The sequence below is a fragment of the Bos javanicus genome, chromosome 28 (genome assembly GCF_032452875.1).
Source record: "Bos javanicus breed banteng chromosome 28, ARS-OSU_banteng_1.0, whole genome shotgun sequence".
Lineage (NCBI taxonomy): Eukaryota > Metazoa > Chordata > Mammalia > Artiodactyla > Bovidae > Bos > Bos javanicus.
This window is the reverse complement of record NC_083895.1, coordinates 44,733,100-44,759,593: the sequence shown is the minus strand read 5'-3', so window position 1 is coordinate 44,759,593 and position 26,494 is coordinate 44,733,100. Positions and strand designations below refer to the sequence as shown.

At 50.8% G+C, this 26,494-nt stretch overlaps 1 protein-coding gene across 6 annotated transcripts in view; it reads right to left on the bottom strand.

Moving 5' to 3' along the window:
• WDFY4 (WDFY family member 4) overlaps positions 1-26,494 on the bottom strand; it is a 248,168-nt gene that overhangs the window by 8,560 nt on the left and 213,114 nt on the right. For 2 of the 6 annotated variants that reach the window (XM_061405640.1, XM_061405642.1), the window contains exons 48-58: positions 26,027-26,069; positions 24,774-24,893; positions 22,804-22,921; positions 21,730-21,839; positions 14,218-14,371; positions 11,844-11,935; positions 9,794-10,006; positions 7,090-7,237; positions 5,787-5,971; positions 4,716-4,874; positions 465-644 (exon numbers count right to left, since the gene is read on the bottom strand). In XM_061405640.1, the coding sequence (XP_061261624.1) occupies positions 465-644; positions 4,716-4,874; positions 5,787-5,971; positions 7,090-7,237; positions 9,794-10,006; positions 11,844-11,935; positions 14,218-14,371; positions 21,730-21,839; positions 22,804-22,921; positions 24,774-24,893; positions 26,027-26,069 (1,522 nt within the window). Of the gene's footprint in view, positions 1-464; positions 645-4,715; positions 4,875-5,786; positions 5,972-7,089; positions 7,238-9,793; positions 10,007-11,843; positions 11,936-14,217; positions 14,372-14,400; positions 15,852-21,729; positions 21,840-21,860; positions 22,720-22,803; positions 22,922-24,773; positions 24,894-26,026; positions 26,070-26,494 lie in introns of those variants that run through there. The other 4 variants (XM_061405641.1, XM_061405643.1, XM_061405644.1 and 1 more) reach the window with 4 other exon arrangements.

Genomic DNA, 26,494 nt, shown 5'->3' with positions numbered 1-26,494 from the left:
ACACACACACACACACACGTGGCAGGCTTCCTGACAGGCCTGTCTTTGGTAGCCAGCATGCAGGGACAAGCAGAGGTGTTTCCTGACTTGGAGACCAGAGGTGCTCGCCAAGCTCATGCTGATTCGCAGTCAACTGGCTGGATCAGTCAATCAAACCCAGAAGACCCCTCACCAAAGCCAACTTCCTTCCCCAGCTCCCCGATGCTCATGTCAGAACAGACACCTCCCACCAGCCCACCTCCTTGAGAGAAAAAAATAAAGAAGCAAAACATAAAATCAAGACCAAAATTGAGATTGTTGATGGCACCACTCTGCCTGTGTAGAGAATATCCCACATATCTGGGGCCTCTACACACTCTGGGGTGGTCTTTGCCCCCGGGTTTTCTCAGGGGACTGTCCACCATGTCACCATGAAGAATCATAGACATGTTGAGGATACAGACATTGAGAAAGAGGAGGCTCACCGAGACGTCGCTGATGGCAACAGCAGATACGCCGTCCCTGTGGGCGGGCAGGCGGGCTACATGGGTGAGGTGGTCCAGGTCCCACAGGATGCACGTGCGGTCTTGCGAGCCACTCACCAGGAGGCTGAAGGTGACTGATGCTGCCAGGCACGTGACAGCCTGCGTGTGTCCGTACAAGGCCTAGGGACGGGGGTGAAAGTGCAGGTTATGAGAGCGGCCCTTGATCCAGTCACTCGGGAGATACTCCATGCTCCCTTTTCCTGTGGGGCCCCAGATGCGAGAACAGAGATTCAGAGTGATCCAGTGACTGCAGCATTTGTCGGGTGTGTGTGTGTGTGAGTCTGTGTGTGCGCGCGTGTGTATTCACGGGTGTGTGGCTGGCTTCTCAGAACCATTCCTTTCCAGGGTTGAAATCCAGAGGGGGAGAGTCAGTAGTCCTTTTTATCACACTCAGACGGAGACCCAGCAGCTCCCTTGTGCTCTCTGCCCGCCGTGTTGTCTTGCAATCGGAAGCGGCTGCTGGTCTGCCGTGTGTGGTATCCCAACCAGTGGCTCAAGTATCATCTGGGAACTTGTCAGAAATGCACATTCTTGGGCCCCTCCTAGGTCTACTGAATCAGAAACTCTGGGAGTGGGGCCCCCAAACCTGGGTGTTCACAAGCTGTCCGGAGAATTTCATGCATGCTCAAATTTGATCATCACACTAAGGGAACCTCAGAAACACATGTGCTGGGAGAAGGCGGGGAAGTCAGGTCATAGTTTAAAAGGTTTGACTTTTCAAGTCCAAAGGATCCACGTTCATATCCAGTCTGGCTGCCCAGCAGCCGGTGACTCGGGGCCTCAGTCCTGGCTCTCAGGTTGGCCTAGGAGGATAGTGGCTTGGCTGATGGATAGTTATGTGTCCCGACCTGGCCAGAGGCCTTGCTTCGCACAGACATGTTCCTGGGGGACTAGGGATGCCTCCCAGGCACACTGGGATCCCTGGCCTGCTGCTGCTGGCTGTGGTGTGGTTTCCATTACAGCTGCCAGGCCAGCCTGGCGTGAGAGCTGGCATGCACACACATGCCTGCTGTCCTCTGCAATCAGCCTGAGAAGTGCAGAGTTGGCTCTCTGAAGCCTGACTCTCCCCTCATCTGGCGGTAAAGCTCCACCCTCAGGACTGTCTGCCACTCACTCATTGAGTCAATGAGGTTGAGCATCATGTTTCAAAGTGGTCACTTGGCCTGGTCACAATAATTACAAGTTCAGCTGCAGATTCCCATCTGTGCTCCATGGATCCTAACATGGCACCAATCTGATGGATGTGACCCATGGAAGAAGGCTGGGGTCACCTCAGGGGCTACTTGCTGCTGCTAAGTTGCTTCAGTCGTGTCCGACTCTGTGCGACCCCATAGACAGCAGCCCACCAGCCTTCCCCGTCCCTGGGATTCTCCAGGCAAGAACATGGGAGTGGGTTGCCATTTCCTTCTCCAATGCATCAAAGTGAAAAGTGAAAGTGAAGTCGCTTGCTCAGTCGTGTCCGACTCTTAGCGACCCCATGGACTGCAGCCCACCAGGCTCCTCTGTCCATGGGATTTTCCAGGCAAGAGTACTGGAGTGGGGTGCCATTTTAGGGAGGTGAAAACTGTCTGAAAGAAGAGAGGAAAGCAGAGGGCTTGACAGGAGCTTTCTGGTGGTTTTCCCAGAATGAACTCTGCCTAATGGCTAAGTTCTGACTTCCGGGGACAGGACAACTCCAGAGCGTGCAGGCTGGGGACCCAGGTATGAAGATGGGGCATGCAGAGACATCGGCTGGGAGCCCAGTGCCTGTGTGAGCTGTCTGTTACTGGAGCGGGGCCTCTGCTTTCTTGGGGGAAGCGTTGGAGAGGCAGGGACCACCGTGTGTGTGGGCACTGCCCACCTCTGTAAGCCTCTCACCAGCCTGGAAGCTAAAGCGCCTGGAGGCAGTCAGCACCACTCCCTATTTGGAAAGGCCTGGGAAAAAAATGAAGGAGGACAGCAATTTTAAACGTTCTCCATTGGCTCTTCTGTTCTCAGAATAATACCTCTCATCATGGCCAATTAAAATAGCTCCACTATATCACCTTATACCTAACTAAAGTAGCAAAAAATAAAACACAAACCTCTGAAAATAATTCCCTGTTCTGGATATGTTGTGCTGAAATGGGCATTCCTGACTGTGGTGGCACTGTGAAAGTACAGAGCCATTATAGAAAGCATTATGTCACTGTTCTGTAATTCTGCTTCTTGAAATTTGCTATAAGGAAATGATTAATCAGAAGCAAACAGCAATCTAAGATGTTTTCTGCAGCACTATTTAAAATAGTTAAAATTGGAAGCAATGTAATTGTCTAGTTTTGGAAGAAACGGTTTATTAAGCTGTGGTACATTGACATGAAACAATTGAAATGTAATTTTATGGAGATGGAATAAAATGGAACAATTGAAATGTAAATTATAGAAACTGTAGAAAAGCGGAAACAATTTGATAGGCTGGGTGAAAATGGAATCAACGTATCTATACGATGATCAGAAGGATGTAAATATGTATATCTGGGGATCAGAGCATGTAAGGATGAACATTTTTATATGGATTATAGATAATCATTTGACTTTGAAATATGTCTTTCATGTTGTAATATTCAGAAATAAAATACTTAAAAAAACTGTTAATGAAACTATTTAATGATGACTTCTCTGTCTACAAGTCTATAAGTAAGGGAGGGACCCCTTTCTCTGAGGGATCCCCAAGGCTGTGTTAGCCTCTTTGGGTAAATGATAAAGTACTTTATTTCACTTAGGAAATAAGAGCATGTGGGATTCCCCCACCTTTTTGTCTTGATTTATAGCTAGGAGAGGATGATGAATTACATTTTATACTGTCGATACTGGGGCTTTTACACTGCATCTTCACCACTAACCAGGACCTTGGAAGGGCAACGGAGGGGGGTCACTTCCCTGGCTCCCCAAGGTGTCTTTGGGATTGGGCTGGATCCCCTCATCCCTGGAGTGATGCCTGGGAGAGGTGGATTCTCCATCCCCATAATAGGTGCACAGTCTCTCCACGCAGGTCAGGAAAGTGAAGATGTGAAAAGACAGAAGGCTCTAAGCCTGGCTTGGGAGGACTTCCCTGGAGAGTCTGGGTGAAGGCAGCCCATACTCGACCTGCACAGCTGCCTCTGGGTAGGTGCCATGGTCTCTGCAGGACTAACCAGCTCCCTCAGCACTGACCCTCGAATTCCCTCACCTCACGTTTGTTGAATGTTCACTGCTATGTACCATGCATGTGCTGGGGGTGGTGCCAGGGAATAAGGGCAGGCTCTGGGGAGACCCACTGACTAGTAAAGCATCCAGAGAAACCCAGCATTGTTTCGAGTGTAACATGTCCAGTTTGGGAAATCTGGTCAGTGGCAAGCCTCGTATGGTTAACATTTTTGTTTTTTGGTCACTTTGGGGCTGTATGGATCACTAAAACACAGATGGAAACGTGAATTGCATTTGGAGATGGAAGTGTCTTCTAGAGATATTCTCCAGCAACTTCAAGTGTATGCAGGGGAAAGCACAAGGCTTAGAGTCAGATTTAAATGCAAGTCTGGCCTTTCCGAGCCTCACATTTCTCATCTGAAAGTGGCACTAAGGGTACCTGCTTCCCAAGATTACAGTTAACATGCAGAACCTTAAGTGAGCGGTCAGTTTCACTCTGTTTCTTATTCCTGGCAGCTGTGGTTTGCGAGGTAAGACCAGACGAGCTTTCTGCCTCCTGGTCTCTTGCTCCTGTGTCTGCCACAATCACCCCTATTTGGAGACAGTCTTTTACTTTCTGACTCTATGCTCTTGGACAAGGCACTTAACTTCTTTGATTTGGTTTTTCACCAGTGAAGTGGGGATGATAATGATTCCTATGACAGGGCAAAATGAGGAGGTAAAATGAGGCTGTTCACATAAGGTGCCTGTGAAGAATGCTAAAAAACATCTCCCAGTGCAAAGGCTCCCGATTTCCTGGCCCTGCTGTGTAGGCAGCGTCTCTCGCTGAGGCGCAGGTGTCCGTGGAAGCACCAGCCCTGTGTGGTCGTCAAATCCACCCAAAGACACGAAACTGCCCATGAATGACATGGACCCGTGCGCCCTCTGCGCTCTCAGCTCCCGAGAGAGGCAGAGCTCTCAGCGCTTGGGAGCTGGAGCATGCAGACACCGAACCTGCCAGAGGTGCTACACCTCCCCTGAGCCAACACCCCTGTGGAGGTTCCGTACCTGCTTGAGGCGCAGGCCTGTGGCGCGGCCTTTGGTCATGCTGAGCTCCCAAACACACACCACGGCGCTGGTCCCGGCGGTGATGATGGTCGTGGGGGACGGGCATGCAGCACACAGACAGCGGCCCCAGGCAGCCAAGTTCTCAAACGTCACCAAGATCTGCGGGAGGTGAGGCAAGCGAGATGAACACTGGTGCCAGGGCCTGCACTGGGCAGGGAGCTGGCACAGGGCGACGGGCGGATGTGGGCAGATCTGGCTGCTTCCACCGGCCTGCTTGTGTGCCGTGGCAACTGAGGGACAGGCCATTTGTTCAAAAGAAGCCCTGGTGACAGGCTGCCCGGGTATGTCTCCAGAGAGCGCCTACACCCAAGGAACAGGTGGGAAGAGGCAAGTAAGCAGGAGGGTTTGGGGACACAGCAGACATGCCCTGTGAGCTTGGGAAAAGCAGAGCCCACTTTCAGGAGGTGGGGACATCTGGGGCCAGTTTTGCTGGCTGCCTCCTGCTGGAGGTGGGGGAAGGCTAGGGAGGGGAGGGAAAGCTTGGTGAGCAGGGAATTCATGCCACGTGCTAGGGTGGGAGAGGAGCAAGGGCAGAAAACAGGGCCAGAGGCCACGTCAAGAAGGTAGAGAGGAGCAGATGGCCTCGCACAGGCATGGAGGACCGGTAGCCCAGTGGCCTGCTCCTGGCGGCCTGCAGAATGTTCAATTTGTGCCCTCTGAGTCTGAGCCAGAGGAGGGGCCAGAGGGGCCCCTAAGACTTTCCACCCAAACTGAGTAACCACCTGGGCCTCTCAATGCAGCCAAGTGACCAGCCAGCAGCAGAGACACTGCGGACGTGGCAGCATGTCCACTTACAAGCTCGACCCCTGGTAACACGGGGGAGGCTTAGCCCACCAGGCTCTTGGCATGGTCGCTCAAACCCTCTCATCCCCAGGCTGGGGGCGCGGGCACGTGGAGGAAGTGGGGGTGCGGGCAGCTGTGGCTGCTTTGGCTCGCTGGTCTCCCGACCACCTCTGCCGCAGCCAGCAGCAGGCCGAGGCCCTGGGGCCACCCGCACCCGGCGCCACTCGCCTTGTCAGAGCCGTAGCTGCCCAGGCAGCAGCTGAAGTCGTCAAAGCCCCAGCTGAAGGTCCTGCTCCAGTGTGGGGGCAGCAGCATCTTGTTTGTCTCCACGGCCAGGATAGTCTTCTCCGTAGGAACGATGTGGCCGATGGCTCCTTTGGGGGATTCCGAGCCTAGGGAGAAGAGGTACATATCTGCTCCCCAGTCAGTAGGGAGGAGCTTGTTTGTCAAAGGACAATACCTGCTTTAGCTGGGCCCGGAGAGGAGCCGTGCAGAGCCCACCCAGCCAGGCAGGAGCCTCTCCTTGTCCTGGCCCCTTCCTCCTGGGCCTCCCTCTAGGGGCCATGTTACCTCTGGCCCCAAGCTGGGTCCCCGGGCCCTGGGTCTCTCCCCAGACTTAACACATACATGAAGTGTGGGTCTTTAGTGTCTCTTATGGGCTGATGCCAAGGGAAGAGAAACCGAGGCTGGCAGGGCAGACAGTACAAAGCCAGAGGAGCCAGGGGTGGGGCTCTGTCCTTCCTGCACCTTCCAGGCATTAGGTCTAGCAGGGCTGGAGGTGCCAAGGACACTGTTCTTGGATTTAAGAGAGAAAACCCTGACAAGTCTGGCCTTATATTCCTTGGGGCCAGAAAGCTGTTCCAGGTAGACTTCCCCAGAGCAGTGAGGCCCCAGGGTGGATGTCATACACACCCAGTTCCTCCAGGGACAGGGCTGGGACCTGCCAGGGGGCCGTCGGCCTCAGGCGCCTGCCCCTAGCTGGTGGCTGCAGGCCCACCTGGGTGGTAGGAGCAACAGCGACTGCGGGCCCCAGAGTGGGGGCTGAAATCTTGAGCTGTTTCTTCTAATAGTTTCCCTTTTTCTTTATAAATTCTCTGCAGGCCCATCCATCTGGGCATCAACACAGAATTCTTTAATAGCAGCCATTTGAGTACTGCAAAGAGCAAACCCCTTTAGCGGCCCTTCTTACTTTCACTTTTCTGGAGGCAAGGAGGGGTCTGTGTGTGTGTGTGTGTGTGTGTGTGTGTGTGTGTGTGTGTGTGTATTGATAGGGGTGTGTGTACATGAAAGAGACAGGAGTGTTTGTCTCAACAGACAGGTGGGTCTTCAGAAGTCAGGCTGTAACAGAGGTGGCCCCAGACACTTCCAGAGCAGAGGCCTCCCCAGACTCCTGATGTGACTGGAGACACAGTTGGGCAGTCAGACCCCAAGCCTCTGCCCCAGCCTGCACCCCTGAACCTCCAGAAGAACACCAGTCATTGAGGGACAGCTCCAGGACACGACACCACCCAAAGCAGGACCAGGAGCTCACCTTTGACGGTGACCTGGGAAGGCCTCAGCGACTGCAGGCTGTACAAGAAGGGCTGTGGGTGCCCGGGCAGGCTGGCAGGCGTGGAGACGTCCTTGCCAGGGGAAGGCTTCCCTGCGGCAGTCCGGGCCGGATGGGGTTTAGTAAAGAGCTGCAGAGAGAGGCAAGCAGACAGACATGCGCCGTGCCGGTTGTTAGAATAGATGGACAGAGGGGAGCCGTCCTTGGGCAGTCCCAGTTGTGCCTCTGCCCTGGGCGCTGCTGGGGCTGAGCTTGCTCCTGACCGAGGTGAGCTGAAACAGAATCATCTGGTTCAACCTTTGGATGTTGCAGGAGAGGGGACTGGGGCTCAGTCAGGGGCGGCTACTTTCTCAAGGCCATGGTGCAGGGCTGGCAGAGAACTCTCTTGGAAGCCAAATCCGTCCTCTTCTCCAAGCTGCTTGAGCAAGTCATGAGCCCCCTGAGGAGCCTCTGGTCCCTGGGAGAGCTACCTTTCCTGCCAAAGGGTCAGAATGACCCTCTTTCCTCCCTAGATCATGTCTCTCTGCATTTGCTTGAGCTATTTCTCATATTTTCTCTTTTTCGTTATAAATCCTCTGCAGGCCCATCCATCTGGGCATCAACACAGAGTTCTTTAATAGCAACCATTCAAGTATTCTAAAGAGCACAGGCAAACCCCATTAGCGGCCTTATTTTCATTTTTCTTAGAGCTCTCAAATTGTCCTTAATGCCAAACTTTTGCATAACTGGACACAGTCTGAAGTGCAAGGCCAGGCTGCCTGGCAGAATCCTCGGTGCTGGGCTTGAGAATGCAGCTGAGGCCTGCTCCAGCTCTCCACCCTCCCTCCCCGACTGGGCTCGTGCTAGGCTGGTTTCTTCAGCCAGCAGCACAGAGTTCTGCTTCCAGATGGAAACATCCGTGGCGCGCCACGATGGGGGTGGAACTGGCCGTGGCTGGGCTCAAGGATGGAGGTGGGGCTCAGCAGGCAGCCCCGGGATCTCTGAGGAGCCTTGGTACAACCCTGGACCAGATGCTAGACTATCTAGAAAAGTCGGGTGGGTGTCAATACAAACAAAAATCACATGATTTTTAAGTGAGCATTAAAGAACGTTCTTCATGCATATTAGACTAACGAAAGCACCGGGCTGGACCTCGCAAGGGCTTTCGCAGGCACAGCCCCTTGGAACAGTGCACGGTCCCAAAGCGTTTGATCTTGCCTTCAAGCTGCGACCCCTGGGGAATTCTAACTCTGACGATTGTTTTAGAAATATTTTTTAGAAACTCGTATTGGGTTGGTCAAAAAACTCGTTCGAGTTTTTCCGTAAGACATTATGGAGTATAATATCTCATTACTTAAAATCAGAATTTAAAGAGTGTACATTCCACGATCCTACTGATATTAACATATTTTTGCTTGTGGACTACAACTTCAAATTATTTATTTCTAGAATAATATTTTTAAAATTAAAGAAATGAAACCGTTTAGCTACTCTAGCTTTTTTCCTGAAATTCTCTCCTGTCTACAAAGCCTTCCTTGGCCAAACTCACATTTGCAAACTCACATCTCCAAGTCACCCTCAGGCCTTTCCACATTCCCCTTACCTAGGAGCTGCGTGAACCTGAGCATGTCACAATAAGGCCAGATAGAAGTGATGTTATTAGATGAGCCCACCCAAGCCTCATGGTTACAGATGGGGAAGGCTGTTGCCCAGGATGGTCTCGAGTTGGCTGGGCCTATGTATTCATTTCCTGGTGTGGTTCCTGACTGCTTAGGCTGCGACCCCACGGTCCATGGGGCCATGCTTCTGCCTCCAAATGGTTGTGCTCAGGGAAAAACATCTCTACACCAAATGAGAGCTTGAAGATGAATGGGGCTGGGAGCAGCTAAATAGGCCACAAGACATCATTGTGAATGCACAGTCTCACATCTCTGCGGGACTGTCCTGATGCAGATAGAGCTGGTGGAGCAAAAGGCCCGGGCACCCTGGGGGCAGAGCTTGGACGCTTTCACAATGGGGCCAATACGATGCAGTTTTTGGAGCCGGCCAGATGGGGCAAGGGCTCACTGCTGACACCTGCCAAGGGTGCAAGTGTGGGCAAGTTATTTATTCAGCCTCTCAGAGCCTCAGATTCCCGATCTGTATGATCCCCGTACTCAGAACTTAAGAGAGGATTCAAGGAGGGAATCACACAAGTTACATTTTTTGAATGTTAATCATATTTCAGACGCTTTCATGCACTTGGTTAATCTTCACAACAAACCTATATAAAGAATTAAATACTGTGTATTTATCATAGTGTCTATCACATGGGTCACAGATGGATGTAGCCTCCATCATTGTTAATGATATCATCACCTCCCTTGACATCAATGGGTTACGGAGAGTTAAACCTTGATATTAAAGTCCCAGAAGAAGAGAGTGGCAGAGGATGAGATGGTTAGATAGCACCATGGACTCAATGGACATGAACTTAAGCAAATTCCTGGAGATAGTGGAGGACAGGGAAGCCTGGCATGCTGTAGTCCATGGGCTTGCAAAGAGTCAGACACAACCGAGTGACTGAATGACAACAACAATTAAAGGCATAGGGAGGTGACTGCAGGCCATTTTATCTCTCCAGTCCTCACCTACTCCTCACTCTCTCTTCCATCCAAGCTCACCCTGCACACACTCTTTTGAGAAAGTAAGACAAAAATCATTGTACCTGTTTGGGCACCTGTCCAAAGTTGCTGACGAACCCCAGGATGGTGCTTCTGATCAGGGGGTCGCTGATGCTGCTGAGGTCCACTTTGTCGCCATAGAAGTAGGGATGGAAGGTGTTAACAGCCTCCACTGCGGCTGACCCCTGCTGCTTGTACCCAAAAATGAGGTCTATCCAGTGGTGCAGGTTGGCGCTGACAAAATCACTTTCCAAAGCCTGGAACCAAAACCAAAAAGCGTGAAAAGCACAGGGGGCTCATGGACTCATGGGCCCTCTGCCCAGATCAGGAGGGGGTGTGTGGTTCAGGATGCTCTCTCGGCACGGGAAATATAAGCGATGCCTCCCCGGGCTGGATGAGCACTAAGCAAGATGTGCGGTCCCTCTAAGGACCACGCAATCCTGCCTCAAGCTAGTGGCCCATCCAGTCCACAAAATAACCTTAAGCAAGAGGAAATGTGGGCCAGTGTTTGGATTTCTGGTTCACCATTCATTTCTGCTGAGTAGAGCCCAAATCCAAAGCTTGGTCTCCAGAACCCAGAGACAGTCATTTGGAATTGGCTGGGCTCCCTGTTGATGCTGGCTTGGGAAAGCCAGGTCATCTGGGCTTGGTTAGTGTTCTGATGCATATGACCATATGCTTTTGGGAAGGCCACACGTGGTAACGCCATAGGAGGTGTGGTGCCTGCTGTGGCTGAATTTCCAGAGGCAAAGGTTAACCAGGGAAGAACTTTCTTCTCACCAAGGGAGAAGGACAGAGGGGAAGACACAGCTTTGTTACTAGTTAGGCCTGCCTTCAGGTTGTTTTTCTTTTTTAGGTATAATTTACATACAATAAAAATTTCCATAAATGTGCAACTTAATGTGTCCTGAAAATTGCAAGCAGTGATGTAATCAACAGTATATTCAAGATACAGAATATTCGTATCAACTCAAAAAGTTCTCTTCTCCTTGTTCATCTCTTACTTCAGAACGTGGTGATTCCTGATCTCATCTGCTTTCTGTCCCTCTTCTTTACCTTTTCTAACATCTCACAAAAATAGAATCCCATAGTATGTATCTTTGGGCTTGGCTTCTTTTGCTTAGGACACTGCTTCTGAGATTCATTCATGGGGCTTCATGTATCCATTATCTGTCCCTTTTCATTGCTAAGTAATATTTCATCATGTGGGGGTTATCATTTGTTTAGCCATTTATGGTTATAGGCATTTGGGTTGTTTCTGACTAGTATAAGTAAAACTGATGAATATTTATGCACAAATCCTTCTGTGGACGTGTTTCCATCTCTCTTGGGCAAATACATACAAGTGGAATCGCGGAGCGACGTGGTAAATGCATCTTCGACTTTACAAGAGTTCTTGTTCAGAGCGGGTGCGCCATTTTCCCCACCAGCAATGCGTGGTGAATTCTGGTCGCTCCACGTCTTTGCTTGACTCTTGGATTTGCAGTAATTTAAAATTCAGCCATCCTCGCAACCGTGTGGTGGCATCTCATGGTCTAGTGTGTGTTCCCCTGATGACTAGTGATGTTGAACATACTGTCACGTGTGCATGCTAATCCAGGTATTTGATCCAGAATATGTGTCCCCTGATGACCTGTGACCTGTACCCACTTCAGTCTTTCTGGGTCATAAGCCAAGTCCTCTCTGGTCCTGGAAAATATTTTGGCCAGTGGGACCCCCTTGAGACCTCCGGCCCCTCTCTGATCTAAACTGGGCAATATGGTCCAGGGCTTGGTTTTCACTGTGGGGTTGGCTAAGGGCATTGACTTGCCCTCCACCTAATAAGAATCTGAATTTGCTCCCCTCATGAGTCCTACAATAAATTGGCACAAGGACAAAGCCTAATGGATCTCTTAAAAGAGCCCAGAACCCAAGCTTTTTCCTGCAGACCCAGGGCATGGGGCCCAGTTCCTTCTCTGAGTTCTCTAGACATAAGAGACTCGAAGTATTTATCACAGCCCTCCACTCAGACAGAAAGCCTCAATGGACATTAAGGGCACACCGAGGTCCTCACTCAGGATACCAGGGACTCTGCCGTGACCCCACGCAACTCACTTGTCTGTGCAGGCTGATGAATTTCCGGGGGTCTCCATCAGCCCAGGGAGGGAGCTGAACGTCGCCCAGTGCTGTTCCGTCCTGCATGCAGCCTGAATAGGGTGAGAGGCAGCAGGTCTTTGGGTAAATGGGAAGCCACACTGGTTAGGAGTTGGGGTGTGTGAACACTGTGCTGTCTGGTACTGGGATTCCTGCATAGACCGCACTGCTTCCTGTCTCCTCTGTTGGAAGGGACCCCACCCTATCTGCCTGAAATACTCCTCAGATTCTAAGCCTTTGGGCCTCCATAAAAGTCTCCTCGCTTCCAAGCAGGGCCTGTGCATAAAATGGTTGGGTTCTCATTGTTGGTAAATTTCCCTCCCCTCTCTCTATGCCTTTTCATGGAGGTGCTTTTTTATACAGCACTAAAACAGTAAGATAATAACAGTATCAGTAAAAGCTATTGTGTTTTGAGCATCTCATTCTATGCCAGGGCTTGGCACACATCATCTTATTGACTCTTCATTCAACTCGATAATTTACGCATTTTCTCTCCACTTTTAAAGTGAAGACAGAAGGTTTTCAGAGGGAACCTCCCCAGACACCAAGAAGAAGAGCCTGGATTCAAGCCCAAGTCTCCGTCCTCCCCATTAGCCACACAACCTTGAGCAAGTTGTTTAATGTCTTGGGAGTCCCTTTCCTACTTATTACCTCCTAAGCTGGCATAAGGATCAGAAGAGAAAATACACATAACATGCTTAGAATCGTTCCAGGCATATGATGGCTGCTTAGGAAATACTAGCTGTAACCTTTCTGAAATCCTCCGGAGCCCGCAAGTGCAGCCGGGGTGAAAGCCTCCTTTCTCCTGGCCTGCAAGGCTGGCTTGGCCTTTCCCGTCATTCAGTCTCAGCTCACGCCTGTCACCTCCTCAGGCAGGTCCTCCTCCACACATGGCCACTGAGTCACCTCAAACCGTTTTCCTGCCTTCTTTCCTGATAGGCCTTCCTCAGCATTGACAAGTATTTCACTTATTTGTCTATTCTTTTCTGTCCCTCCTCCCCCCCCCCACCCCGCCCCGCCCCACACAGAATATTAACACCTTCCAGGCGATCCGCCCCAGGACACCCAAGTGAATCCTCAGGGCCTAAAAGGGGCCTGCATACAGTAGGTGCATAACGGCCACACTTGTTTTCCTGACCTCCCTGAGGATCCCTGGTCCTGGGCGTGAAGGCTCTATCTGCCGCTGAGCACCTCGCCTCCAGCAGAGAACCAGTCTCCACTGCCAAGGAGAACCGGTGCCCTCCTCGCTGTGCCCCCTTCACCCCAGGCCGGTTGGGACCCTCCTCTCGGCTTCCTTGGTTCAGACTCGCTCCTTTCATGGTCTCATCACACCTTGTGGGAACTTCCCTTTATATCTGTCAGGTTCTCATCTGAAACAAGTGAAGCATCTGAGAAAGTGAGCATTGCCAAGGCCACCAAGTTGCACGAGCTCAGAGTTGATGGGCTGGGCCTGGGGATGCTTTAAATGCCCCGCTGGTGATCTGTCTGCAGACCACCGCACAGGAGGCGAGTGCCCGAGGCGGCTCTCCTGGGCCTGCCCCTGGTCTGGCTTGAGGTGCAGGCCCATCTGTGCGGTTTAGAGGAAGGAGGGCCCTGAGGAAGAGGGGCTCTGGAGCAGGGCGCACACTGTGCTGGCTCACAAGGGCCTCCTCAGTGTGGGTGATTCACCCCGCATGCCTGGTGGGGAGGGCTGTGCCCTTCAGGGGGTTCCGACCACACCCCCTCCCCAAGTCACCCTGAGCTTCCCAGTGGAGGCTCCCAAAGTACATGTAGTTGCCAGGGGGCCTGCCTGCTGGGGCTTCCTGAAATTTGTGTCCCTCCTCTAAAGCAGTGGGTGGGAAAGCATGGCTTACCCTGCTGTGGGGTCTGGAGGGTAGGAAAGAGAAGGAGCCACCAAGGTGCCTGTGGGCACCCCAGCAGCCTGTGCTGGGAGATGCAGCACGTCTGGGTCCTTCTCACAGGTTAACCCACTTGTGGGACTTGGAGGAAAATGGAGCCGAGAAGGGCCTGGCTTGCCTGAGGCATTCAGCAGGGCAGTGCCAGGCCTGGCTGTCAGCAAGGGCTCCTGCTCCCTAGCTGCTGTCTTGCTGCAGACTGGGGCCTTGGGGACTCTTGGCAGGAGGTCTTGGGTAGAACTGTGGTTGGTGGTCTGCACCCCGGGGCAATGTACTTCCTTGGCTCCCACCTCCTCGTCAAGTGACACCACCCAGTGGAGGCCTCACTCTAATCTGCCCACCGTACTGGTCTGGTGTGGGCCTGTGTGGGGGGTCGCTTAGCAAAGATACTGATGTCATGACCCACAAGCTGTCCGGCCCCAGACCCTTGCTCCGCTCACCAAACTCCAGGGCGTTGCAGTTGGTCAGGAACTCAGGCAGGTAGAAGAACTCCGGGGTCAGCTCTCTGACATCACTCATGTTCTCTCTGGAGGCCGATTCCCACGCATTCTTCACACTGTGGAACATTCTATCTGCCACATCGAAGCTTCCGCCCTAAGCAGAAAAGGGGTGTCGTGATCAACTGTGTAGTGATAAGCTGGGATGCACAGGCGTCACTAGAGTGGGCCCTCTTCATCCACTCTGTCCCCGACACGGGTTCTGCCCTTAGACCCTGCCATTCACTCCCCAACACCTGTGCACACGTCAGGCCATGGGCAATTGTTTCTTCCGGCATCTACTTGTGGGCAATTGTTTCTTCGGGCATCTAATCACCTTGACTGTTCACTGGGACCCTGCACCGGAGCTTCCACGGAGGATGCAAGGTCCACTGTGATTAAGGGAGCAATGTTTCCCCAGTTTAGAAACGGGAGTTCAGATCAGAGACAGGAAAACCACGGTCATTCGTCTGACCACTTGACACACTCACTGAGGGTCAGCTCTGAGTCAAAGTACAAGGAGTGGGTCAGACAGGCTACGTGCCAGAAAATTTCCTGGAGAAGTCAACCCCTGGTGAGACGGCAAGCCTGGTGATGGAGAAAATGGTGATGTTCTCAGCTGAGGGCAGGCCTGGAAAGCAGGTCAGGTAGGGCCCTGGTGACATGTAACACAGCAGCCTTGACAAGAGGGGACGGATCTGAGGCTGGAGTGCTGGAAACATATGGTGCTGCACGAGGGTCGACCTTGTTTCCAAGGCCCATTGCCACAGATGGGTCCATGCAGTCCTGAGATCGGCAGCTGAGCCAAGCTGGAATTTCTGCCTTGGATTCTCTGTGCCTCTCATTTGAATTGCCATATCTCTTCAGCTGACACTAACTTTATTCATCATGTATCTTGGGGGTCAGGAGGAGGCAGAGAGGTCCCAGTTGGAGGACTGAAGATGCTGTGGGCAGAGGGGCTTCAAAAGAGAGTTTCTGAAGCTGGGATTTGGGTCTGTTGGCTTAAGTTTAGGGATGCCCAAGGGACACCTCCTGTCTGGGATTCAGTAATTCAATTGTCCCCATTGTAACTGGGCCTTTTTTGTTCAGCCAGAATTAGCCTTTCTTTTGCCAAACTCTGCAGAGGGCGCATGTGGCCCGAAGAACAAAGGGATAGAACTCAAATTGCCAATGCCCTCCTCTGCTCCATCAGCTCCCTTCTCTTTTCAGGGACCGAGGTTTCTCATCATCAGTGGTAGACGAAGTGTAAAGAATATGCTAGCATTCTCTGCACAGGCTCAGGGACACCAAGAAACCCAGTTATCCCTGGGGTTTCAGCCAAACACAGCATTTGGGCAGCTGAAAGATATGGCTTTTCTCCAAGATTGTTTTGCTCGTGGTTTCAACCAATTAGGCAAGGGCTTCCCAGGTGGCTCATTGATAAAGAACCTGCCTGCTAATGCAGGAGATGCGGGTTCGATCCCTGGGTCAGGAAGATTCCCCGGAGAAGAAAATGGCAAGCCACTTCAGTATTCTTGCATAGGAAATTCCATGATCAGAGGAGCCTGGCGGGCTGCAGTCCATGGGGTCACAAAAGAGTCGGACAGGTTGTCTAGCGACTAAACAATGGCAAAATTAGGGGACGAAGCCCACTCTCAAATTCAAACTGAAATGGAAACAAAATGGTGGAGGGGGTGTTTCTAAATAAATCTGCCCCTAACAAGTGGCTCATTGAAATGTATTAAGAGCTTTGTGTATTTAATCTGCAGCCCGAGCCCTACATCGGAGGGAGATTGATGCTGCCTCGTCGTTCCACTTTCCTTCTGCAGCTTTTATGAGTGCTGATGGTAATCTCCTGAGAAACAATATGATTTGGTAATAAAAAGATTACCTGTATTAAATAAAAATAATATATACATGGGGAATATTGTTAGTGCTACAAATCTGGTTAAAGATATTACCACAAAGAAAAATGTTATTTTTTTCACAGCTGTCTAATGCATTTTAGCAAAAGTAATATCTTTAAAACTTAAGCCTGTATTATTTATAAAGGAAGCAATAACTGATTTTCCTATTTCCTATATTAATAAATGTATTTGCATACATTTGTTTCAAAATTAATGGGTTTGCTCACTTTTGCAATACAAAAGAAATGCGAATTCCCTGGAAGGGAAGTGGAGCTGCTTTGCAACTCATATTAGTTACAAAGTCTGTGGGTTGACACAGACTCTGGCGGCTGCCAGCAAGGGGTCCCATCAGGACTTGAGTCTCAGGAAGGGAAGGAAGGAGAGAACGAAGAGAAGACAGAAGGAGGAAAGGAGAGAAGAAGCGAGGCAGAGAAGCACAGTCAAGGTTTACAGAGCATCCCCATACGGAAAGTCCAAAACAAAATCAGGCAACAATCAAACTGGGTCTAGAGATTGGATGGAAACAGGGTGGTCAGAGAGAATTTCTGGGCCCAGATCTGCTCCTAAATCTAGCTTGCAGATATTTCTGAATATCAAGATTAATGAATCCTCTGAGTATCCAAACAGACCCAAAAAAATTCATAGCAAGGCTACTCTTATCAACGGAGGAGCTACTTCTTATTGGCAGAAGATTTCCCAGGTGACATTAAAGCCAAAAGACAAGGCAGCTAAGTCCATAGGTTTCTGAGGCTGAAGCTTACAGTCTATGCCCAGCCAACATCATTCATATGTAAAGACACCAGAAAAATATTCCCAATATTGAAGGGGTCAGAAATAATACAATCCTAAGTATCTGTCTCAATTAAAACACTTTAGGAGGTGCTCAACTTTACTAAGAGGTGAACCAAAAGCAAGTAATGCAGGAAGAAGTGGCTGACAAGGCCGCTTTGAACTGTTGCTGAATATCTGACAGGAGTTAAAATCAGAGTAAAGTTCATGATCACCGTGCATCGGTTAAAACTGCAAACACCTTGAGAGGAGTTTTTGCGCTGAAGGAGCTATCCCTTTTGTATGAGGACACAAAATCTATGTGCAGCTGTGTCCCTGGACAGCATTTCAATGGTAATAATAGTTACACCTTCATTATGGACGCAACTCCACGAGGGGCTGGCATTCACAGAACCCCCAGCTGAAAGGCCTGTGTCCAGGGCTGCCCAGAGCCCCTGGCTCTCTCTGCAGTTGGCCTATGTCTTACACAAAACCAGTCGCCTCGCCTCAGGTGGTTCGGAAAACTCTTCCCCACTGCTGGTAACAGCTGACTTCACATGGGCTGTGACTTAATTAGCACAGCACTCGATTGCGGTTTCGTATTAAATGCAGCAGTGGCAGTGGAGGCGGCACTGTGCCCTTGCTGGGGCGCTGGCTGCCTTGCTCTGCCCCGCCTAGGCTGGATCCCGCTCAGGCCTGACAGCAGCTGGTACTCTTGCCAGGGTGGAAATGGGGGCCTGTGCTGCGGCCCCAGCCTGGCGTGGCCTCCTGGTTGCTCAACTGTCTGAAGGCTCACAGACACTGGCTCCCTGTAGGCAAGATTCCCAAGATCACAGCATCCAGGGAGGCAAGCTCGGTAGACAGCAGTCTCACACCCCAAGGGGCGGGGATAAGCACATCACCAGCGGAAGCCTGAGTCACACGGCTTGCGTGTGCACCCACCCAGGTTACACTGCTCATGTGCTGCATTTTCTGGATTATAAGAGGCTATCGTTGGGGAAACAGTGGAAACAGTGGCTGACTTTATTTTTTTGGGCTCCCAAATCACTGCAGATGGTGACCGCAGCCATGAAGTTAAAAGACAGTTACTCCTTAGAAGGAAGGTTATGATCAACCTAGACAGCATATTAAAAAGCATAGACATTACTTTGCCAACAAAGGTCCATCTCGTCAAGGCTATGATTTTTCCAGTAGTCATGTATGGATGTGAGAGTTAGACTGTGAAGAAAGCTGAACACTGAAGAATTGATGCTTTTGAACTGTGGTGTTGGAGAAGACTCTTGAGAGTCCCTTGGACTGCAAGGAGATCCAGTCAGCCCATGCTAAAGGAGATCAGTCCTGAGTGTTTATTGGAAGGACTGATGTTGAAGCTGAAACTCCAATACTTTGGCCACCTGATGCAAAGAGCTGACTCATTGGAAAAGACCCTGATGCTGGGAAAGATTGAAGGCAGCAGGAGAAGGGGACGACAGAGGATGAGACGGCTGGATGGCATCACCGACTCAGTGGACATGGGTTTGGGTGGACTCCAGGAATTGGTGATGAACAGGGAGGCCTGGTGTGCTGTGGTCCACGGGGTCATGAAGAGTCGGACATGACTGAGCGACTGAACTGAACTGATCATTGTAATAACAGGTTTGAGGCAGAAAAACAAACACAGCAACAGTAGAGGTAGACATCAATTCTAAGACCAGCCTAATAAAGTTTAATAAGACTTAATAAGATTTAACTGTGAAAAGAATAAAGGAAACCTTATTCCTAGGAATCAGAATATGCCACAGTGCCATTCTTAAGGTGTCCACACCCCTCTGCACAGTGCCCAGTGGGCAGGCTACAGCCCAAAGAATGCTGTACCTGTTTTCCATCAGACCACAGCGGGAGTGCACAGGCACCCGATCTCCACACCAAAGCCATTCTGGTCCAGTCGGGGATCCAGTGTGTCACTGTGGCTCAGTCATGTAATAGCTCAGAGGCAGACTTTGTTTCATCCAGAACAAGAGTGTGCACTTTCCTCTGGCTCTTGCATGTGCTCCTGCTCTGGAGATACTGGACATACTCATGTCCCTGCTCTCCAGATGAGTGAGAAAGCCTTCGCTGCCTGGATTCTGCACCTTTTTACCTTTCTTCTGCTTTTCCACTCTGGGATCCATGCTGGGGATGGGGGCTGGAAGTCTCGGGCCGCGGAGAATGTAGGGAGGCTCCTTTCCTTGTCACCATACAGAGGTGAAGCAAAAGTCTTTTGAGAAGAAATGAGTCTGCCCCCAGGAGGCAGAGTGGAATGGAGGGAGAAGCCTGACTCCAGGAAGATAACCAGATTGTTCCTACAGAGGTCTGCACAGGCCCCAGGACTCCCAGATGGGAGCCACGCACATTCCCCCCAGATGTAGCTGTTGTATTCATTCCCTAGAGACTACAGTTTCTTTTTTATGATAAGGGAAAAGCAGAGTCAGTCGATTCTTTGGCTGGTTCCAAGGCTTGAACTAGTAGTGACCCACTGGAAGAGGCAGTTCAAAGTCAGAAGGAGAAACCAATTCACAAGCATCATGGAGATTTCAACTTGGATGAGCCAATGTGTCCCAGATAGAGTTGAACCCAGAAAAACCAGGAGTCACATCAGAGGTCAGCACTGGAGTCAAAAGAACTCAAGCTAATATGACTGCGTTGGTGCCACATAAAAGCAAACGAAATTGCCTTTGATCATCTCACACTGGTTTAGACCATCTCAAACCAGTTTGGGCTGGTCGCCATTGGGCCAAACTGGCTAGAATAAGCTCAGACCTGTGTGACTAGCTTCAAAATGGCTTTAACCCAATAGGTTGGCAGCACACCAGTCTCATCTGGCTCACGCCGTTTGGAATGCTTTGACACAGTCCAGACTGTCTTGAATTAGCTTAAACCAGAGAGGGGCAGCTTGCACCAGTTTAGGCTGCCTCAGATGAGATCTGGTTGACAGCGGGAGGAGGACAGGAACAAGGACGATTGATCCCCTTCACGGCAACCGCCCTGAGCTAGGGGCTTTGCCCACATTTCCTCCTTTAGTCTCAATTGCTCAGTGAGATGTGCATAATTAACCCTCATTTCCAGAGTAAAATAATATGCAGAAATAAAATAAAATAACTGTGGGATGTAAATCTCACAGTTCAATGTTTCTATTTCAGTCTGCCTTGTCTCTCTGTGAGAAGACCCTTTGGAACAGGTAGAGATGGGGCTGTACTTGGTGAGACAGAAGGGGCGAGGGGAAACTTCTGAAGCACCCAGAGCTCCCAGGGTGGAAAGTCATCATGGGAGGCAGCGCCGTCATGGTCAGCGGGCTCGTCACTCCACGTGGATTGATGCTGGACAGCTGGATGGGATTCCTGGCCTGGGGAACAGCTCAGGGGCCGTTTGTCCTCCAAACTAAACTTACTTAAAATGCTTGTTGCCTGAGAAAGACTCAGGGGAAGCACACTTGTTATTTTTGAGTTAATTTCCAGGGAAGGGGGTTATATAATGTCTAGACAATCCATGCCTTCAAGGAAAGAGAGGACTGCGCCAAGAAACAAGACAGGAGGGGTGTGCTGCCAGTTGGAGAGAGAGCCTTGACATTGCCTATTTGTACCTACCCAGGGCCTAGATGATTGCTTTAGGTCTGACTCAGAGTGGCCTTTTGTCTTGGGGTCAAGGTCATCTGAGTCACTGTAAGGAGTGAACTTGCTGGTGAAGTCAGACTAAAATACACAATTCCTGGGACGCTCATGCTTTTTCTTTGGTGAAGCTTGGCTGTCAGAGTGAGTCCCTGAAAGTTCAGCAGCCTGTTACCCTCCATGGCCATGTCTTCCTTATCTGTAGGACCCTTAAAAGGCCTCGATCAAGAGAGACCCTAAGCTTGGATGCTGTGCTGTGTTCTCTTTGGAGTTGGCTGAGCCAGCTATCTGCAACTGGGATACCCATGGGTCTCCCCAGTCAAACCTCGTGCCCCTGGATAACCTTAATTCAAGATCCCGGTGGTAGAGTTAGAGGGAAAGAGAGAGAAAAGCACACCAGCCTCCCATGAGGCACTTTGTCCCAACTGTTCCGTGTGTCTTGACACTAGTATCTCCTCAGGGTCATACTGGCCTGCTTCTAGCCTGCATTGGCCTGCCAGGTAAAATATAGGATGTCCAGCTAAATTTAAATCTCAAATAAACAGAAAATAACTTTTTAGCATAAACCATTGTTTATCTGAAGCTCAAATTTACCTGGGCATCCTGTATTTTTATTTGTGAAATCTGGCAACCGTAAGCTGGCATGACGTTCTGTTAATTTATGGGTAGGCAAATTTGTGAGTTTCCTTCTTCAGTTTAGCTGCTCATTTCAGTATTAAAAATACTTTGTTTGTCCTTTTAAGCCTTCAGACTTGCACTTAGCATAGTTTTATGCATTCTGACGTCACAAGTGATATTGTTTTCATTCTTCTTTCTTTGTGTTTATTTTTCTAGCCTTTGACCACCTGCCTTACCTGCAAGGAGGTCTTCAAGCTTCCTGTTTCTCCTTTCCCACTAAAACTTATTTATGTTGAGTATGTTCCCCCCACATCTCATTCCTTATTTTTAAGTTTTTTTGGTGAGACTGTTGGGTAGACATGGCGGTGTGTCTGTGAAGTAGCTTGCCTCAGCTGGATGGTCCAGAGTCCTGGAACCAGTGGCAAGCGAGAATCATGGGCTCAAGGCTGGATTTCTAGCAGGGGGGTCCCTGCCTCGTCCAAGCCTAGCTCTTAGCCTGCAAGACCTAGCCCTGTGTGTCTGCGTGTGTGCGTGCGCGTGTGTGCGTGTGCACGCGCGTGTAGGGGATCAGGGGCGCTCACCTGCAGAGAGCAGAAGGCCTGGGTGAAGGGTGGCATCCGGACCAGGTAGGAGGCGACAATGATGGCCGAGGAGTAGTGGGTGCAGTAGTGGCACTGGGCGGTCACGTCTCCTGCGGTGAAAGCACAGGCCTGGGCTGCATCCCCGCCCGCGGCCTGCCCACCCCTCCCGTCTCCCCCCAAAGCTGGAGTATCCGTCCCGCACATCGCGGGGGTCCTAGGAGGTGGGCAGGGGACAGTGTGGGATGCAGAAGAGCTCCTCAGCCTGCTGAGAACCTGCTCAGCAAAGGCAGGGCTTTGGGGCAGAGGGAGCCTTCTGAAACGTGCTGCCTCCCGTGCGCGAGGCATACATTCATGGCTCGTGGGTAGATGTTCCTTAGTTTAGTAGCTTCATGTTTTGTTTCAAAGTGTTTGAGAAAACCAGTATAGCTGGCATCAAATATATGACAGAAAATTTTCTCTTTAAAATACATCCATTGACGTTTAAAAGGTGAACAGATCTAAAGAAACACAGCAAGGCGCTAAGCGTGCAGCTGGCATGCGAAGGTGGCAAAGACTGTAAAGGGAATGCAGGATAAGCCGCATCTGGGAACCAGGTTCTAGAACCAGATGAATGCAGGCTCTGCATTTAGAGGCTGTGACCTGGAGTGAGTTGCCTGACGTCTGAGTTCCAATTTCCTTCTCTTTACAATGGACCATTGTACGTGCGCATGCAGGCTGGTCTGCACCCGCACACAGAAGGGCTGAGCGGATGTCATTTCCCCGCGCCCGGGATGGAGGTGTTCTAGCACTTAGCACCGCAGTTCTCAGTCCTGATTTCCTGTTGGAATCTCCTGGAGTGCACCCCGTCACAGACTTATTTAAATCATGATTTCCAGGGGTGGGACTTGGACATGAACATTTTTAAGGAGCTTCTCGGGTGATTCTCACAGGCAACCAGGGTGCAGACCGCTGGATTTGGGAGTTCTCTGTCCAAATGCAATTGTCTGCAGGCTAGATGACATCATTATCAACTCTCACTTCAAGGCATTCAGAGAAAGAGCATTGCAGAAAAAAATCAAGCTGGGATCTACTCACCTTCAGTCTTCTCAACCTCTTTAAACCTCTGGATGAATTTCAGCTTCCTTTCCTTGGTCTGAGCGCCCATGGGCTTAGAAAGATCGCGGAAAGTCTTGGGATTCATCAGGTTCAGTGTCTAGAAGGTGAACGTGCGACTGGAGTTAACTCCCTTGGACCCTCTTGTGCCCCCGCGAGACTGCAGGAGCCACGGTCTTTAGTTTTATGGTTCTCTTTATTGGTTTACTGTCGTTCAGTCTGACCCCCCTCCTCTGGTTATTAGCAGGCCTGGTAGGGTTTTATGGCCCCACAGCCAGTGATCCACAAAGACTTAATAGGGGAGAGACGGAAAATGAGAGGAGGGGAAGATTGATTTCACACTGAACTCTTCCAAGTTGACCCAAATCAGAACATTGCCACCAGTTACCCAAGAGACTTTCAAAAGAGTTCCTGTTGTCAATGGATACTTGGCTTCTGCCCTCGCTGAGCACTTTGCAGTTCGGGGTTCTTGCGTAGAACTCAAACTGATTCTGTAGGCAGTCAGAAGTCGTCCGTTTGGGGAGGAAATGAGGGCAACGTCCTCGTGTTTTGGGAGGCACCTCCCTTCTGGGGTGGTGAGAGCAGCCTCGGCACCCCTTCCCCTGCTCTTGGAATACGCAACAGTAGCACGGTCAAGAGTTTTCAGGGCTGGGTGTCCTCTGGGTTCGCATGTCTTTAGAGAAGGAGGCGTTTCTTTACACGCCTCTCCCTTTCCACTAGTAGTGAGTCATCAGTTTTCCTGGGGAGGCAGGGCCCGCCACCATGGCTGGTGAGAAAGGGGGGCGGGAGTGAAGGTCCTGAGACCCCTTGAGTGACAGCACCACCGAAACCTGCTCAGCCACAGCCGAGGCTGCCGGGGCAGAATGGGGCTTCCCCGTTGCCACATCTCCAAATCCTCCAAGAGATATTGGAATACCAGCTTTTTAGAAGAAACCTCCCAATTTTTAAACACTGATAAGAAATTAAATATTAATACAGGATATGGGCTAAACAAAATGGGCTGGGGACCCACCCATTTGTGATATGTGAGTTGAAGCTAGGATTGGCAAGTTTCCTTTCTGAAACACCTTGGTCCCAGATGATTGAGCAATGAGAAGCAACGTATGGCTTGTGAGAAACGTCTTGCTGTGTTGTGTCTCAAGTTGGGATGGGAGCTCACAAAAGACTGAGGCCCCTTTCCCAAATTCTGGGGGTGAGCTGTCTAAACAGCTCGAGGCAACACTGGCCAGGGCTTATCTGTACTGGACCCAGGCACCTCCAGTCATTTACATACACAGCCCCTATTCTCCTTATGGCCAGAGCCCAGGCGGTCAGGACACTGCTCCATAGCCTGGTTGCCCCCCCAGTGGCATCACCTTGGCCAAGCTTGTCACTTTTCTGCTCCTCCCTCCTCTGCCTGCTGAGGTCCAGGGACAGAAGGCAAAAGAGCAATGAACCAGTCTTGCCATCAGCCTCCATTAGGGCTACATGTCTCGGTCCAGATCCAGGGTGATGTCATCACCTCCACATACCGTCATCTCAGTTCTGAAGTCAGGTTACAGGGGAGGAGTCTGTTCTCACTGGGTCTCTGTGTCTCTTGCTCTCTCCCCCTCCCTCCCACTCCCTCTCTACATGTTGGTTTTAGGAACACGTTGTATGGGCCTCTTCGCTTGACGGACCAGTGTTGGCTCTTGGCAGTATCTCAGCAGATGGGTATCTCTTGCCTTCATGGTAGCAGTGAGCCCGGAAACCCTCTGGGGCACATGTCAGCTACTGTCCTAGTCATGTGGGGCTGGGACAGGAACCCAGGCACCCAGACTCCAAAGGCCAGGTGAGGGCCAGGCCATGCCTGGAGCAGCCCTCGGGCCCAGGTGGACTGAGCCCGTTGCAGAGGCTCTGCATGACTTCAGGTGCTCTGGTCATCAGGGTCAAAAGTCACAGGATACCTGCACAGCATCCGCATGAACACGTACCTGTGAGGTGTAGTCGGCCAGGACCCAGGGGAACACTGGATACTGCATGTAGTCATTGTAGGTCCTCCCAGCCAGGGTGTTGAGGTACATGAGGTACTCGAAGTTGCTGATGTCTCTTTTCTGCCGGAAGAGACAAAGGGGGGATAAAGCCAACACGGCTGGTTCCCTCCTGAGAACCACAGGGGTCTAACTCCCAGACCTGCGCAGGGGCCCAAGCTGTGCAGGTGGAGCAAGGCACATCGCCACGCTGCTCCCAGTGAACCTTGCGCCTGGAGCCGGGGCGACTCGGGGAGGCCACGCTAATTCCAAGATGAGCTGAAGCAAATACAGTCAGGAAGCGAAGCTGACTCGGAAAAAAACACAGCTCTGAGGTCCAGGCCAAGGCTAGAGCATTCTTTTGTGTTAACTGTTGGGTGATACTCAAAAATTGATTCAAATAATAGCACAAATACCAGACCTTCTTACTGCTGACTGCTTTGTGATTGAAAATAGAAACTGGAGTTTCTTCGCAGTCACCAGGAAAGAGGCCCTCACCAACAGGTTCAATGATCTGCTTTCTTGGGAACTTGAACTTTCTTTCTTCCGACTCTGCCAGTTAGGATACTCCGGGTTCTTAGGGCCTTCCATTTCAAGATGTATAGCCATGAATGGAGTCAGGGACCATATTTGGGAAAAATTCGCCAGAGCCACCTGGCTAATGAGCAGCCAGTAGAGACAACATCTCTGACGGGACCTGCATGCTGTGGCCTTTCCTTTCCTTGGCCTGCTCCTTGGGAAAGCATTCTGGACATGAGTGACCAAGATTTACTTTCCTGTTGCCATGGGCTCCGCATGGCTGTCTTTCTTGGGGTCCTTTCCTTCCACTGAGAACCCGAGGCACAGTGTCAGTTCCTCCGGGCTGGGAGCCACATATGACCTCCCAGGAAGTGAAGTGAGTGCTGTGCCTTCCTGAGTTCTGTGTTCATTTGTACACGTGTGTACACCTCCATGGATGGAGCGTGTGTGTGCACACAGGGCTTATGTACGTGCACACACACGCCCACACTAACTCCCTAGCTCGGACTCAAGAGTCGCCTTTCCTCACTGAGATCCTTTCAGGAAAATACTTGAGACATTTTAACCAATTAATAAAACAAGATCCCTCCTGATTCACCAGCGTGCTTTCTCTCTTTATCCCCGGGGCCTAAGCTATTTGCTGATTTGCTTTCCTGAGGGTTTCCTTGAACCCACAGTGTTCTGAGGGGTCACTGTACCTGCCACTTCTGCAGCATGGTCCTGTCGGAGCTGGGGTACCTCCTGTGGGACAGAAAATGAGGGTGGTGACCAAACGTCTCAAGGCACAAATACAGGGAGGGGTGGGCCTTCCTGGGGCTTTGTGGGGTTGGGGCATCCAGAATGGCCATCAGCTTCCCAGAGCAGCAGGATTACTTCCCAAGCTCTTCTTGCTCCCACACTGCCTTCTTGAAAGCTGGGTTCTTGCCATCCCCCTTGCTATTATATGATTCCAGGATACATTGCTGCCTGAAGCATGCCAGGGCTGTGCAGGAGCAGGTCTGGAGTCTCATGCTCTACACTGGATTCCCCATAACCACAGCCTGGCCTTCGCCCATGTGAACAAAATACACGTGACTACACTACATTATTTGTGAATATAGTATACCGACACGTGGATGTATGGCTAAAAAGTGCAGACGATACAGAAAGTCATGAGGTATAAAACA